Source organism: Rana temporaria, chromosome 9 (genome assembly GCF_905171775.1).
Source record: "Rana temporaria chromosome 9, aRanTem1.1, whole genome shotgun sequence".
Taxonomy (NCBI): Eukaryota; Metazoa; Chordata; class Amphibia; order Anura; family Ranidae; genus Rana; species Rana temporaria.
In genome coordinates, this window is record NC_053497.1 from 116,408,223 (window position 1) to 116,425,470 (window position 17,248).

At 44.7% G+C, this 17,248-nt stretch overlaps 1 protein-coding gene across 5 annotated transcripts in view; it reads left to right on the plus strand.

The window, feature by feature from the left end:
* The window catches only part of RALGPS1 (Ral GEF with PH domain and SH3 binding motif 1), a 765,778-nt gene that overhangs the window by 134,564 nt on the left and 613,966 nt on the right, over positions 1–17,248 (plus strand). For all 5 annotated transcript variants that reach the window (XM_040324221.1, XM_040324220.1, XM_040324222.1 and 2 more), the window contains exon 3: positions 4,092–4,218. In XM_040324221.1, the coding sequence (XP_040180155.1) occupies positions 4,162–4,218 (57 nt within the window). In that variant the 5' untranslated portion in view covers positions 4,092–4,161. The remainder of the gene's footprint in view (positions 1–4,091; positions 4,219–17,248) is intronic.

Below are 17,248 nucleotides of genomic sequence, written 5' to 3' on the forward strand. Positions count from 1 at the left end.
GATAGAGTGTGGAAAGAAGAACCCATGTAAAAAAATTCTCTATGTGCCATGTGCATCTTTCACCTTTTGTAAGTTTCAAGATTATGTGAATGGCTGCCATTGTTTCTTTTTGAATTTGGTACAGACACACAGGGGGTTATTTACGAAAGGCAAATCCACTTTGCACTACAAGTGCAAAGTGTACTTGAAATTGCAGTCGCTGTAAATCTGAGGGGAAGATCTGAATTGAGGGGAAGCTCTGCTGATTTTATTATCCAATCATGTGCAAGCTAAAATGCTGTTTTTTGTTTTCCTTGCATGTCCCCCTCGGATCTACAGCGACTGCACTTCCAAGTACATTTTCAAGTGCACTTTGTACTTGTAGTTTGCACTTGTAGTGCAAAGTGGATTTGCCTTTCGTAAATAACCCCCACAGTATTAGCCAGATTCACAAAGACTTACGACGGCGTATCAGTTGATCCACGCCGTTGTATCTTAAAGCGTATGCTCAAATCTGTTGCTAAGATACGACCGGCGTAAGTCTCCTACGCCGTCGTATCTTAGCTGCATATTTACGCTGGCCACTAGGGGCGTGTACGTCAATTTACGCAGAGAATATGCAAATGATCAAGATACGCCTATTCACGAACGTACGCACGGTGGTTGCATGTAAGATACGCCATTTACGTAAGGCGTTTTCAGGCGTAAAGATAAACCACCAAAAAGATGGCGCAACCAATGTTAAGTATGGACGTCGGGACAGCCGTCAAATTTCACGTTGTTTGCGTAAGCCGATTCAGAATGGGGCTGGGCGTAGGTTACGTTCACGTCGAAAGTATTGACTATTTGCGACGTGATTTTGAGGATGCGCACTGGGATCCGTTCACGGACGGCTCATGCGCCGTTTATTAGGCGCATCATTTACGTGAGATCACAATTCATTAGCATACAACACGCCCACTACAGCCTACTTTGAATTACGCCGGCCCATTTACACTACGCCGTTGTAACTTAGGACGCAAGTTCTTTGTGAATACTGTACTTGGCTCTCTAACTTACGGCGGCGTAGCGTATATGAGATGCGCTACGCCCGCCTAAAGATAGGCACGTCTACCTGAATCTGGCTATGTGTGTTCAGATGGCTTGTAAAGGTGATATCTGGGCTTGGTGTGTTGCTGGTACCTTTTTAAGGTGGAAAGGGCTGCCTTCATGTATTAGAAGTGCCTTGACGTGTGTGTGTGGCCTCCAGACATGTTTGCAAATTTATGTAAATAGTATTAAAATAAAACTGTTGTTCTTGGCCTGTATATTTTAAACACATATTTTTTTGTTTTGTTTTTTTGCTGGCTGGCTTGAAAGTGTGCTGGGGACCCCCATTGTACAGGTTTCTATTGCTTGTTTGCTTCCCCACTGGCGTAGTTCTTCCTCTCTGTGTGTCCTCATGACCATTGTCACCAGGTCGGAAAGTCATGGGAATTTTCAAATTTTTAATTTCTTATGGGTTCAAGGGAATTTTTTCAAATTGGGATGCCTGTTCTGCTGACATTCTCTAAAAGGAAATTTCCTATTTCTTTTGGGGAGTTTTCATGTCGTGTTCCTGGGAAGGGATATTTCCCAACAAGGGTTCTGACCATTTGACATTATTAGGCAATTAGTTAAGTTCCGAATTAGTTTTTTGACAAAATTCGTTAATTCGTAAATATTGGAATTAACAAAACCCTGTTAAATTACTTTTTCCAAAATTATTCGAAAATAAGACCGAAAATTCAAGACCAAAAATCCGAAGATCAGAATGACAACCCGAAATCTAGAAAACCCAAAAATGTGAAATTCTGAAATAACTAACTAAAAATAACTATTACTAGCTATTAAATTATAGGTACTGGAATTTCCTTTCAAATTTGGTTGTTAGTGAACATAACGGCATATCCTGACCTTGTTAAATACTATCAGGCAGCCCAGCTGAAGGCCATAGCCTCCTGGTTTACCAGGAGCTCATACAATAAATGGACGGAAATAGAGAAACTATCGCCCGCCCCGGTACACCCAAACAATTTGCTGTGGAAAGCAGATGTAGAGGTAGATCCTGAACGCATGCTGGGCCCCATGACCCACCTCCGGCGAATGTGGCGCAAACTGATCCGCTACATAAGCTGACCTCTGACAGCTCCTTTCTGACCTCCTTTGCTTGCAACCCCAAGGTGACAAAATCCATTTTGGGAACCTGGTAGACCCCCCTGCAAATTGCGCCTGTTTGCTGAACTACAGGCCAAATATGATCTGCCGTGCTGAGAGTTCTATGGATATCTCCAGATATGCCATTACGCCTTGTCTATCGCACCAAATTTGCAGTTTTCTCCCCCAACACCTTTTGAAAGGCTGATTCTGGCGGGTTTCACGCAGAAAGGCCTGATCTCCAATATCTATAAAAATTTTGAAGGCCTGATCTGTGGGCACTATGGGCAAACATGCCTAGATGGCTAAATGGGAGAAGGCCCTTGGCGAGGAGATCTCAATCGAGCAATGACGGGTGATCTGGGCTCAGGCAGCAAAAAGCTTGATTAGTACATTGTACAAGGAGAACACGTATAAAATCCTTTACTTTTGGTATATGACCCCTGACACCCTCCATGCCATTTATCCTACTACCTCTGACCGCTGCTGGTGCTGCCAGGGGGCTAGGAGTACCCTCCTCCATATCTACTGGAGCTTCCCGCTGATCGCCCCGTTCTGGTATTCACTCCAGCAGTTGCTGGCTTGGCTTCTCGAAAGGACGATCCCCTTACCCTGATAATCTGCCTACTAGGTCTATCCCCACTGAAAATTTCTGCCCCCTACAAGAAACTGATCCGACATGTTCTCACGGCAGCGCGTTGTTTGGTGGCACTGCACTGGAAATGCAGCCCCCCCCCCCCCCCCCCCGAGGGTCTTTATGCCAGGATTAAAGATGTGGAACTGATGGGAGAGGATGATGGCCAGAATACAGGACAGACTGGAGGCCCACGATGAGGTCTGGGAGTTGTGGCACCTCCGGGAGGACCCACCCTGAACTGGTAAATGCACCAGATGGATGACCTCTTACCTTTTCTCTCATTCTTTTTCTCCCCTTTCCTTTTTCTATTTCTTTCTCTCCTACGTGAGTTCCCTAGTGACTCCCACCTGTGAAGTTGTTCGATATTGCACTTAAACGGTTATTCCTCTCCATGCACTTATTAAGCTCTAAAAAAATAAAATAAAAAAAAAGCATAGGCTCAGAGCACACATTTGCAGCACTATATGTTGACACATGGAAGAAATGACAAAGACGCTGATTTTGCTCAATACGATTGTTATGACTTTATTGCTTAATGTACAAGTCGACTGACTTGCATGCATATTTGTAATGAACACAAATGTCTAAATAAAACTGTTATTGATAATAATAATAATAAAAAAAAAAGATATCAAATGATCTACACCCATTCAAAACTAAGCACCCGGTCACACCAGTGCAGCTTGTCATGTGATATTGTGATTTGACAGTTTTTGTCCGAAATGAAACTGTTCAAATCAGTGCAACTCCGACGGATTTTAAAACGTCTTTTTGAGATTTCAAGTGCAACTTGCCTAGACATCTGTGTATTAAGTTGGATCCAGTCGGATCCAGTGTGACCGTAGACTAAAAACTGTAATTGTACAGAACAAATTTAGACCATCCTATGATATTTCTTTCTATAATTTTATATGACAGTGTAAACTTGGGACTCCTGAGGACACCCAAATGAGCATAAAGAATGGAGAGGTTGATGAGAGCACAGCCAGACACCTCCAATATTGGCTTTTCTTGGGGGAAGCAATAGCAAGTGGAAAATGTTTATAAACATTCACTGCTTCTCAGAGAAATTATCCAGAAGCATCACTGCTGCAATTGCACATGAGATTTTCGCCCAAGCTGACTGTATTCGAGGGTTAATTATATTACATGGTCAGCTTCCTTTAGTGATTGGTAGAATTGTCTTTCCTTCATATGCAGCTGAAATTGATCTGGCAAATCTTATATTGGCGTTTGCTATATTCATACATATTGGATTACCTCTGATATTATGTCTGACACTTGTTTGTTTTCTCCTCAGGTCACCTGGGATTGTCGCAGCCTGTCACCAGCTGAGGCTGAACTCACCTTGCAGCATCCCGTGGAGGAGTATGTATAAGCGAAATGGCCTCATGGCCAATGTGAAGGTCACCTCGGCCACTCCTGAGGTATGGGTTCCTGTTGATTTAGGCCGGCAGCTGTGCTGTATGAAAACTTCCGTACAAGCTTACTTTGGCATCCGATCTGGCAGCCTCCACAATCCTGCCAAAGTTTTATGGGCTTTTTTTCTTTTTTGAGTATAGCACATACATTTTTTTTCTGGTTTCCTTTAATATGTGCAAGATTTATAGCTGTTTACATACATGAAATTTCAGCATATATTTATTTTTCCTGTTGGAGCATTTATTTATGCATTAAGAGGAGCATAACTATTTTTTTCAATATTGCAGTCTGTCCTTGTAGAAAAAACATTGACTTTCTTTTAAATGGCATCGCCAAGCATTTCACATTTTCATAGGTATGGGGTGTAGGTCTTCCCACCAGTCTTCTAGACAAAAATGACAATAATCTCTTGGCGCTGTTCCAAAACTAACTCCCTCTTAGACAGGGACCATTTACCCCCATTTTACTCAGACACAATGGGCCAGATTCACGTAGGACTTACGCGACGTATCTCGAGATACGCCGCGTAAGTGTAAATGTGCGCCGTCGTATCTTTGCGCCGTACCCACAGAACTAGATACGCCTGAAAATAGGCTTCTCCCGACCGACGTAACTTTCCTCCGCCGGCGTATTGTAGGCGCATATTTACGCTGAACGCATCTGGCGCACCCATTGATTTCCTATGCAAATGAGGAACATACGCGCGTCCGGTGCAGGCTACGGGCGGTGCGCATAAGTTGTACGCCCGGCCTAAAGTTACCCCTCATAAAGCAGGGGTAACTTTACACCAGACTTGCACAAGTCAGCTGGAGAGTAGCAGCAGCAGTACCGTTAGACGAGCTGAGCAACAACACTTGCAGGACAACACATCTGTATGCCAACATGCCAGGGGCAGCCGTAGTCTTAGCACTACTTCTGCGTCCACAGGCACGTAGGAGGGCACGGGAGAGGATATACCGAACGCGCATGAACGTCTTTGGCATGGGTGATTCGGAGGTGTATCGCATCTTCAGATTCAGCTCTGATGCCATCCTGGAATTAGCCACAGCCCTGCATGATGACATCACCAGCAAGACAAAACGCTCACAAGCAGTGGAGCCACTGGTCAAGGTACTGGCAACACTGCATTTCCTTGCAAGTGGATCTTTTCAAAGAACAATTGGAGTCGTGGCTGGGATGTCACAATCCACCATGAGCAGATGCGTGCACCAGGTTGTCTCCGCAATCCTCAGACGCATGTCCCACCACTTCATCAAACCCACCCATGAGCATCTGCGGCAGAAGGCAAGGCAGGATTTCTACACAATTGCACGATTCCCACGCACTGTGGGGGCCATTGATTGCACACAAGTGGCACTACGCCCCCCCTTCCCCGTGGCATTCCATCAACGTACAGGTGATAGCCGATGCCCAATGCCTCATATGGCATGTCAGTGCCAAACACCCCGGGTCCAGCCACGACAGCTACATATTCCATCAAAGCAACATCCCAACAGAATTTGAACAGAACGTGTACGGGGACAGCTGGCTGGTTGGTGAGTGACATGGGTGTCAGGCATGACTGTCCGACCCCATGATGCAGACATCACGAGGGGCACATGCACGACTAACATCCTCCTGTCTTTTCCCTTCCAGATGACTCTGCATATGCACTTGGGCCCCATCTCATGACTCCATACCGGGATCCCCAAACAAGAGGAGAGAGAAGATACAATGATGCACACATACGTACCCGTGCAGTGGTGGAACGCACATTTGGCCTCCTGAAGTCCCGTTTCCGATGCCTGGATAATTCCGGGGGGACCCTGTTGTATTTCCCGAACTTTGTGTGCCAGATCATCGGTGCATGTTGTGTGCTGCACAACTACGCCATGAGAAAGGGCCTGGAGATTGACATACGTGAAGACCTGACCCCCAAACCAGACAGTCCCCCCCTGTTCGAGGCTACCCCGTCTGCTGAGGGAAGAGCAGTCAGGAGATGCCTGGTGGTAGGCATGTTTGCAAGTTAAACACACACATTTATCATGGCACAAGGAGAATGCACGCATTCACACCACTGTGGTCCCTAGCTCACACACACCACATCCACATCACATTGGATTAGCCCAAGTCCACCATGCAGGACTTCTGAGCAGCAACGCCGCGCCAAGGCCCCAATGGTGTCGCTGTCCATTCATACCACATTCACACGGTCGTGGGGATAACGTCTCCCCGACGACCCAGGGTGACACACCTTACTGGCAGGAGTGTCACCCCCACATTCACACACCAGTCACACTGTAGCCTGCACTACTGACCGTGTGCAGTCTTAAAAAAAAAAAGCTCTTCACAGGAGCATATATATAAATAAAAAAAAGGCTCTTCGCCAGAGCATATATATATATATATATATATATATATATATATATATATATATATATATATATATATATATATATATATATATATATATATATATATATATATATATATATATATATATATATATATATATATATATATATATATATATATATATATATCGATTGGCCTGGCGTGGGCTACGCCTGGTGGCCCGGGTCCTCAGTTGCCTGGCGGGAGCCGCAGCAGGTGGGGGGGGTGGGGCATCTGGAACAGGCTCATCCTCAGGTCTGCCAGGTGCTGGCTACCTGCCCTTCAACGCCAGGGCAATGCGGGTGAACACCGCGTTGGTCTCTGCCTGCATCCGCAGCTGGCGGGTGGTGGTTAGCTGATGGTGGCGCCTCCTCTGCCTCCCCTCCGCCGCGATAACAGCACTATTGGCCTTTACAGCCACTGTGAGTCTCTTCACCTCGGTCACGAGGCGTGAGGTCGTGGCCTGCAGCTCACCAACGCATGTCACTATAGCAGCACAGTTCCCGCTGATATCCTGCAGACTATCGGGAATCTGTGCTGCGGATGCCAGGCTCTCTGCGACACGCCGCACGTCCCGGGCAACAGCACCCGTCTGGCGGGCCTGATCCCTGGCCAGATTTTCCTGGATCACATCAGGAACACCCCTGGTTTTGAGGGTGGCCTTCCTGGGGGCAGGAGAGGGTTGGGGCTGTGTATATGGGGAGGCCCTGGAGGAGCTTCCCCTGATGGAGGAGGGTGAGGGGAGTCCTCTGATGGAGGAGGAGGAGGGTGAGGGGAGTCCTCTGATGGAGGAGGAGGGTGAGGGGAGTCCTCTGATGGAGGAGGAGGGTGAGGGGAGTCCTCTGATGGAAGAGGAGGGTGAGGGGAGTCCTCTGATGGAGGAGGAGGGTGAGGGGAGTCCTCTGATGGAGGGTGAGGGGAGTCCTCTGATGGAGGAGGAGGGTGAGGGGCGTCCTCTGATGGAGGAGGAGGGTGAGGGGAGTCCTCTGATGGAGGAGGAGGGTGAGGGGGGTTCCCCTGATGAGGGAGGAGGGTTGGGAGGCACCAGGGATGATGGGAGCCTCCTCAACAAGGTAGAACACTTTCTCCAGGTTCCCGTGCTCCTCCTCTACTTCCTTAAGAGGTGAGGTATGGGCACTCTCATCCCTGGATGGCGTGGGTCACCCAGCAGCCGACGACGGCCCAGCTCCCTCCAGCACATCTGTGGATGACACAAAACATTCACATGTTGGTGGACCCACACACTTGTCACATATTCCCTCCACCCTCTCACATGCTACACACCGTATAGGAGATAAAACACACTTACCTGACCTCAAGGACTGGTCACCAGAGCCGAAACCCTCCACCTGCTCACGCTGCAGGTGTGCCCTCCACCTGCTCACGCTGCAGGCATTGGGCGATACGCTCCTCCTCATCGGTCAACTGCACATTACAGGCTGGTCCTCCTCCCGTGCCCCTGGCATGCTTCCTTATAAGTGGATGGCCTTCTCCTCCTTGTTGAAGTTTTTCTTCCTCCTGTCCTTGCCTGTATTTCCAACAGCCGCCATCGCTCTGCAAAAGTACCTTGCTCGGGGGGGGGGGGAAGCAGAATGTACTTTTGCGCTGGACGGGCGCATGTATGGGCGTATTTATGCATTCGGCGTAAGCCGGTGGGCCGGCGTAACTCAGGAAGTTGTACCGGCGTAGTTGTGAGCATGCGCACATGGGAGCGATCATACGTCCACTTCACTGCGCATGCTCCGTTCATGATACGCCGGGCGTAAAACACTGCTCCACGCTCGGACCATCATTTGCATAAGGTCACACCCACTTACGCCAATGAAATTGCGTTACGCCGGCGCAACGTTGGGAGCAAGTGTTTGTGAATACTGTACGGCGGCGTAGCGCATATGAGATGCACTACGCCGGTATAAAGATGCGCCAATATACGTGAATCTGGCCCAATGTTTTTGTGCTTTGGCATCCTAAGAAATAGTACCCAGACTAACCCAGGTGTATGGACTAAACTGAACAAAAAAAAATGACAACTGGGACTGATATTGATGGGAAACCCAAAGAGTTACAGCTGTTGCCAGAACAGGTGGTCAGGAAAAATCTTTCAATAGGACACCTTTTCTAAAGGCAAATCTCCTAAGAGAGCATTTCCTTTCTCTTTTGCAGAGATTTGTTGTCACTTCCATCTGTCCATAGAACGGATGAAGAGAAATGTATTATTTTTTTTCTTTATTGTAGGTACTGTAACTTGGGGGACAGGTAGCAGGTACAAAAGCTCCCTGGGATAAGCAGGCTTTCAGGCACAGATACCAGAACAGAACAAGTGAAGTAGTGACAAGCAGTAAAGTGTTTAATGGTGATATTTACAAGTCTATAGAGGTGCTGTACAGAGCCTTCTTTAGGACTTGGAAAGATTCTTCTGCTACTGGGGACCATTTCACCATTACAGAGTCTTTCCCTTTCGTAAGGTCTGTCAGTGGGGCAGCTATAGTTGCAAAATTGGGGATAAACCTTCTATAATACTACACAATCCCAAGAAAGGCCCTGACCTGCTTGTTTGCAGGACATGGCCACTGCTGGATGGCTTCTATTTTATCCACTTGGGGTTTAATGACTCCACAGCCAATAGTGTAGCCCAAATACCTGGCTTCCTCCAAACCAATGGCACATTTTTTGGGATTCGCTGTAAAACCTTCTTTGAAGAGGGAATCAAGGACAGCTTACCACTATGTCATCTAGATGCTGCATATCGTCGGTGGGGTCTTGGGGTCCTGTCCATGGCCCTTTGAAATGTCGCAGGGGCATTTTCCAACCCAAAAGCCATTTTTTTTATATTGAAAGAAACCCTCCGGCGTCACAAATTCAGTCTTCTCTTTGGTGCTACCAGTCAGGGGTATTTGCCAATAACCTTTTGTCAAGTCCAAAATGGTCAGGTAGCGAGCCTTGCCAAGTCGGTCTAGAAGTTTGTCTACTCTGGGCATTGGGTACGTGTCAAACTTTGTCACTGCCTTAAGCTTCCTGAAGTCATTACAGAACCTCCAAGTGCCATCCGGTTTTGGGACTAACACGATGGGGCTAGACTAGTCACTATTGGATTCCTCGATGACATCTAGCTCCAACATTCTTTTAACTTAATCGCTGATGTCCTTTCTCCTCGCTTCAGTTCGAGCTTTACACGGACCCCAGGTTCAGTAACAATATCATGCTGAACTGCTGAAGTCGTGCCAGGTAACTGAAAATCTTTTTCTATTCCTTACCAGGAACTCTCTAGCTTCCTGTTTTTTGGGGAATATGACAGGGTGTCTGGAATCGGGACAACAGGGATCAGAGGGGACTCGGTACCCTTAGGCGTTACTGGGAGGGACCTCGCAGTTAACGCCAGTCTATCCTTCCAGGGCTTAAACAGGTTTATGTGGTAAATCTGTTTGGGCTTCCTTTTATTTTGGTTGATATACCTTGTAATTTACCTCCCCAACTCTTTCAATTACTTCAAAGGGGCCCTGCCACTTAGCCAGGAACTTGCTTTCAGCAGTGGGAACTAACCCCGGGACCCTGTCACCAGGTGAGAAAACAGAGTTGGGCCCCCCTGTTGTATATCCTCTGTTGGGCTGCTTGGGCCTGCAGTAAGTGTTCTTTTACCATCGGCATGATTGCTGCAATCCTGTCCTTCATTTGAGGCATATGCTCAATAACGCTTTTATGGGGTGTCTGTTCCCCCTATCAGGAAGTCCCAGTTTTTCCCTTGTCAACAACCTTTTTTAACATGCTCTTTAATGTCTTATTGAAAAGTTCCACTAAGCCATCCGTTTGAGGATGGTACACCAAGGTTCGCAACTGCATCACCTTAAATAACTTGCACAGCTCCCTAGTTATTTGTGACATAAATGGGGTGCCCTGGTCTGTAAGGATTTCTTTAGGGATGCTAACCCAACTGAACACCATAAACAGCTCTTTGGCAATGTTTTTAGCAGACGCGGTGCGTAAGGGAACTGTCTCGGGGTAACGGGTCGCATAATCCATGATTACAAGGATATGCTGATGACCCCGTGCAGACTTGGGGAGTGGACCCACAAGGTCCATGGCAATCCTCTCAAAGGGCAAGGGCACTAACTGACTTCGGAAGTGGGATAGTGGTTCTGACATTTTTTTTTATTCTTTATAGGTATATAGGAATATACCACAGCCCCAGATATACACATTACATACATCATTCGAGCCATCAAAAAGAAAAAAAAACATAAAAAAGAGACCTATTACTTGATCCCCGTCCTATTTCCCGCCCAGTTTCTATTTCCTGGGGGGGGGGGGGGGTCAGGCTTTACCTTTTTGTTTAAATGGCTCTATTTCCAAATCCACTTCTGCTTTCCTGTTATAAAATGTTTTTATTTTTATACATACAGAACAAATACAATTCTCATTTACCCCTTCCTATTCTGAAGCCAGGAACCATAAAAAAGCCACATACCAAACAAACATAACAGGAAAAAAAAAAGGGGGGGAGGGAGGTCACGGACCTACCCTTGCTTGCCACCCCATCCCCGAGAGAGCCCGGGCTGTCCATGTCCCCTCCTTTTTGTCCTTCCTACATACCCTATTCTCCTTACTCCTCTTCCATCAACTTCTTCCCCTCCTCTGATTTAAAAAAAAATCCCATGTGGCCCATACTTTCCTAATTTGTTGTTTTCCCTTCAGAGTCAGAGGCAACAAGTTTTCCATAATCCCAATTCTTCTAACTTTATTAAGCCACATGGAGATCTGAGGTGCACGTAACTCTTTCCAACACATGGGAATGCAGCTTTTGGCTGCATTCACCAGGTGGCTTAAAATTTAGTTCTTATATCTCTTGGTTGGAATTTGTGAGCGCTGTAATAGAAAAAAGGCCGGATTATCAGGGATCTGATTTTCGTTAAATAGTTGGGTAATTCTTTGTACTTCTTGCTAAAACTGATTACTGGGCACGTCCAAAAAATATGAAGTATAGTACCTCGTTCGTTACAGCCTCTGGGAATAATTTATTCAATATTGACGGAGTATAATACTAACGTGATAATATCTTATAATTCAACTCCTGTGTTTTAGCACACCTTGATGATTTTAAAGGAAGATACATTATATTCTGACGTTGTTCCAAGTCTCTCTCCCATTAACTCAAACTTGTCAAAATAAAATTCTCTGGAGGTGCTGTCAGCAACGCATACATCTTAGAGATAATATGGGAAAGGGGTTCTGTCTCTTCACAGTATGTCTCAAATTTTGTGCATGGCTGTCCATAACTGTCCATAGGTCTCAGTGTTTCCAGGTAGTGTCGTACTTGTCTCGCTTGCCAGAAAGGTATTTCGTCCTGTCCACCCTGTTGCATCAAGGCTTCTATCGTTGGCCATTTATTAGACCTCAAAAAATGCGAGGCTTGAAAGCAGCCTCTCTCCCGCAGTTTCCCAAAAACTCATGGCTCCAGGCCAGGGACAAAATCTGGATTTCCCAATATGGGAAACAAAGTTGAGTTCATAGTAGAGAATCTGGGATTCTGGATTGCCTTCGAGCCTATACAGTGGGGATCGAAAGTTTGGGCACCCCAGGTAAAAATTTGTATTAATGTGCATAACGAAGCAAAGAAAAGATGGGAAAATCTCCAAAAGGCATCAAATTACAGATTAGACATTCTTATAATATGTCAAAAGTTAGATTTTATTTCCATCATTTACACTTTCAAAATTACAGGGAAAAAAAATGGCATCTGCAAAAGTTTGGGCACCCTGCAGAATTTATAGCATGCACTGCCCCCTTTTCAAAGCTGAGACCTGCCAGTGTCATGGATTGTTCTCAATCATCGTCTGGGAAGACCAGGTGATGTCAATCTCAAAGGTTTTAAATGCCCAGACTCATCTGACCTTGCCCCAACAATCAGCACCATGGGTTCTTCTAAGCAGTTGTCTAGAAAACTGAAACTGAAAATAGTTGACGCTCACAAAGCTGGAGAAGGCTATAAGAAGATAGCAAAGCGTTTTCAGATGTCAATATCCTCTGTTCGGAATGTAATTAAGAAATGGCAGTCATCAGGAACAGTGGAAGTTAAAGAAAGATCTGGAAGACCAAGAAAAATATCAGACAGAACAGCTCGCAGGATTGTGAGAAAAGCAATTCAAAACCCACGTTTGACTGCACGATCCCTCCAGAAAGATCTGGCAGACACTGGAGTTGTGGTACACTATTCCACTATAAAGAGATACTTGTAGAAATATGGTCTTCATGAAAGAGTCATCAGAAGAAAACCTCTTCTACGTCCTCGCCACAAAAATCAGCGTTTGAACTTTGCAAATGAACATATAGACAAGCCTGATGCATTTTGGAAACAAGTTCTGTGGACCGATGAGGTTAAAATATAACTTTTTGGCCGGAATGAGCAAAGGTACGTTTGGAGAAGAAAGGGCACATAATTTAATGAAAAGAACCTCTGTCCAACTGTTAAGCATGGGGGTGAATCAATCATGCTTTGGGGTTGTATTGCAGCCAGTGGCACAGGGAACATTTCACGAGTAGAAGGAAAAATGGATTCAATAAAATTTCTGCAAATTTTGGATGGTAACTTGATGCCATCTGTGAAAAAGCTGAAGTTAAAGAGAGGAAGGCTTCTACAAATGGATAATGATCCTAAACACACCACAATCCACAGGGGGATTACATCAAGAGGCGTAAACTGAAGGTTTTGCCATGGCCTTCACAATCTCCTGCCCTCAACATAATTGAAAATCTATGGATAGACCTTAAAAGAGCAGTGCGTGACAGACAGCCCAGAAATCTCAAAGAACTGGAAGACTTTTGTAAGGAAGAATGGGCAAAGATACCTCAAACAAGAATTGAAAGACTCTTGGCTGGCTACAAAAAGCGTTTACAAGCTGTGATACTTGCCAAAGGGGGCAGCACAAGATATTAAATCTGCAGGGTGCCCAAACTTTTGCAGACGCCATTTTTTTGTTTTCTGTAATTTTGAAAGTGTAAATGATGGAAATAAAATCTAACTTTTTTTTTACATATTATAAGAATGTCTAATCTGTAATTTGATGCATTTTGGAGATTTTTCCATCTTTCCTTGGCTTCGTTATGCACATTAATACAAATTTTTACCTGGGGTGCCCAAGCTTTCGATCCCCACTGTACGTAATGTATGACCTATCGTAGGGTGTGTTTTTAACAAAGGGGGTAGGGCTGCATAGCACCATATAGCTCTATTTAAAGGGACTGGGCTTACGTGGTGTTCCATAGTAATCCAAAGTTTATAGTCTCCGTGTCTACACCAGTCAATTATTCTGCTGAGCTGGGCCGCCTGATAATATTTATTAAGTCTGGAGCTGCTATTCCTCCCTCCTTCTTCGGCAGTGTCAACAGATTTCTATCAATCCTTGGGCGCCTATTCGCCCAAATAAATTTGGTGAACTCGGCACAAATTTGACTGAAGTAGACCATGGGTATGAAAATGGGTAATGCCTGGAATGATAGAGCAATTTTGGCACTATGTTTATCTTTAGGATATTACATCTCCCAAACCAAGAGTGTGAAGTTCTATTCCATCTTTCTAATAATGTTCTAATTTCCCTAAGTAATAGTGGGATTTAAGCGTGTAGGCAACTGTTAATTTTGGGGGGATGTATATTCCAAGATATTTTAACGCCGTTGTAGTCCTTTTACACTTAAAAATGTTCTGCAGGCTGATTTGCACAGGGCCCGTCGGTTCCACCCCCATCGCCTCCGATTTGCTATAGTTTATTTTAAAATTCGACAGAACTCTGCATCGTTCTACTTACTTCATGAGGTTTGGTAATGATATTTGCGGGCTGGTGAGAGAAAAGAGTCGGTCATCCGCGTAAGCGGACACTTTATACTCGTGTTCTCCCAAGCATATACCTGTGATGCCGGGATTCTGTCGGATTCTATTTAACAAAGGCTCCAACGTCAAAGCAAACAAAAGGGGCGATGGGGGGCAGCCCTGGCGGGTCCTGTTTGTAGAAAAAAAATTCTCTGAATGTACCCCATTTGCCTTAACCAGGGCTTGTGGTCTAGAATATATCCCGGCTACCCAGCGTAACATTCGGTCTCCCAAGCCCATGTATTTTAAAACTCCTAACATAAATGTCCAGTTGACCCTATCGAAGGCCTTTTCCGCATCTGTATTCAGAAAGACATAGTAATAGTACTATCTCTTGCCTCCCGTGTGGGGATAAACCCCACTTGGTCCAAATGTATCAGCTGAGATAGCTGGGGTTGTAAACATGATGCCAGTGTCATTGTGAATATTTTTAAATGAACATTTAATAATGATATTGGTCGGTAGCTACTGCAAACCGACAGGTCTTTCCCCTCTTTCGGTATTACCGCAATATTAAGTGTTTTTTTAACCATATATGGGCCTAAAAATGAAAAAAAAAACATTTAAAATACTGTATAGAAAACCCATCCGGGCCAGGTGCCTTTCCATGTTTTATTGTCTTCATTACTATGTTGACTTCCTCGATAGTAATTGATGTCTTTAGTTTTCTTCGTACTGGGGACGACAGTCAAACTAGTTATGAGGAGGATAAATAATCTTCCAGGGACAAGGGGGCAAAGGAGGCGTCGGCAGGTTATATAGCGAGGCATAATGCTCCCCAAATTCCTTTGCAATATCTTTTGGCATTGATCGTTTTTTACCTCCTTTTGTTTTAATATGTGGTATATATGACCGTGTCTGTTGTTAATTTTCTTGCCAACAGTTTGCCACACTTGTCTCCGGATTCATATGTCATCCTCCTCCCTTGTTATAATACAGCCTTTGCTTTACAGCGAAGAAGGTCTGATAACTGTCTTCTCAAATGTGCTTCTCAAATTTCCTTTTCTGGTGTCCTCTTACGTTGGATCTCTATTTCCTGTATTTGTTCCAGTAATTTTTTTGTTTGCTCTTCTCGGGCCTTCTACATTCGGGAACCATGTTTGATTAAAATTCCTCTGATCACCACTTTATGGGCCTCCCATACTATTCCCGGATCGCTCCCCTCACTATCATTTGTCTGAAAGTACCAATTGATTTCTTTAATCAAGTCCTCTCGGATTTCAGGATACTGTAATAGACTTTCATTTAGGCGCCATCTCCATTCCATCGATTCAGTTGCTCCCGATAAAGAGAGCCTGATTGTAACTGGTGCGTGGTCTGACCACGTTATATTTTCTATTAATATATCCTGTACAGTCTGGAGTAACTGTTGTGGTACTGATGAGGAGGAGACCCCTGACACAATTTCAGGGCAAAACCCATTTCTACCATTTGACCCAAATCATGAAAGTGAAACACGCAGACCAGAGAAACAGTCTACATTCTTCACCCTTCCAACGTCCTGGCACAGAGAGAAAGGGGAGGGGTTTTATTGGTCTTTTTATAAACATGACATCATTCACATGAACACACTGATTGGTTAATTCATATAGTCCATATAAGGGTCTTCCTGTGGGTTTATTCTTGGCATGCTGCACACGTCCCTCTTGCCATGTGGCACACAAGTCCCCTGCAGCATACAGGGATCTCACACCCAAGTTTACAGGGTTTTTCCTCTTCAAAGTCATATATGGACATAGGCAGCTCAGGAAAAAGGAGGAGGGGGGGGGGGGTTTTAGAGCCATCTGTTTCCTATTATTAGTCCTTCTGTGTCTCCAAGTTGAAATGTACTTGAAACTTTAAAACATTATATCTGACATAACTTCTGACATAATAACAGGATTGTAACATATATTTTCACACATGCATATGTATATATCTCATATAGATCAAGCAATTAAAGAAATAAAACAATATAAAGAAAAACAACCTTTCAGTGGTTCTAATAAAATAAATAGTCAACACAAAATATTCATTTTAGTACTTCCATCACAGTACTAAAATTAAGTCGATTCGAGAATATAGTTGATGGGGATTAGAGAAATGGGTATAGTCCCTCTCTTCTGCGTGGAGGGCACGCCGAGCATCTACCAGTTGACAATCATAAAATTTCCAGAGGATACGCTTCCTGGATCCACTAGGGACCGAAGAAGTTCCGATGGATGTATCTATTTTAGGGTCTAGGGGGGGTATTAAAGTCCCCACCCAGGATCAATTTTCCCTCTCTGAATTCCATTAGCTTTGATTAAACTTTATCCAAGAAGCTATCTTGGTGCACATTTGGGGCATAGATAGTTGCTAGGGTAACCTTCACGCTACCTATAAATCCTTTAAGGAATAGATATCTTCCCCCTGAATCCGAACAATTATACAGAGACCATGCAATTCGGTTTGAGATTAGGTTAGCGACACCTTTTAGTTTTAGCTGCATGGTTAGAGGCATGGTATACATTGGGGAAATGTCTATTCTTAAGATAGGGAAATATTCCATCTTTCAAATGAGTTTCCTGCACCATTCCTCATCAGTATTAAGGTGTTTTAGATCATTCAATAACATCTTACGTTTTTCGGGTACATAAAGCACTCTAGCATTTAATGATGTAACACTTGGTCCCTCCATCTTCTCTGGGGCGGGGGAAGGCAACCACAAAGAAAAAAAAAAAGATGAAAACACAACAACCACCCTGCAGCACCTAAGGGTACTTAGTTTCCCGTAGGTGCAATATGGGGGGTGACTAGCTATGACTGAATTAGCAGAGCACCCC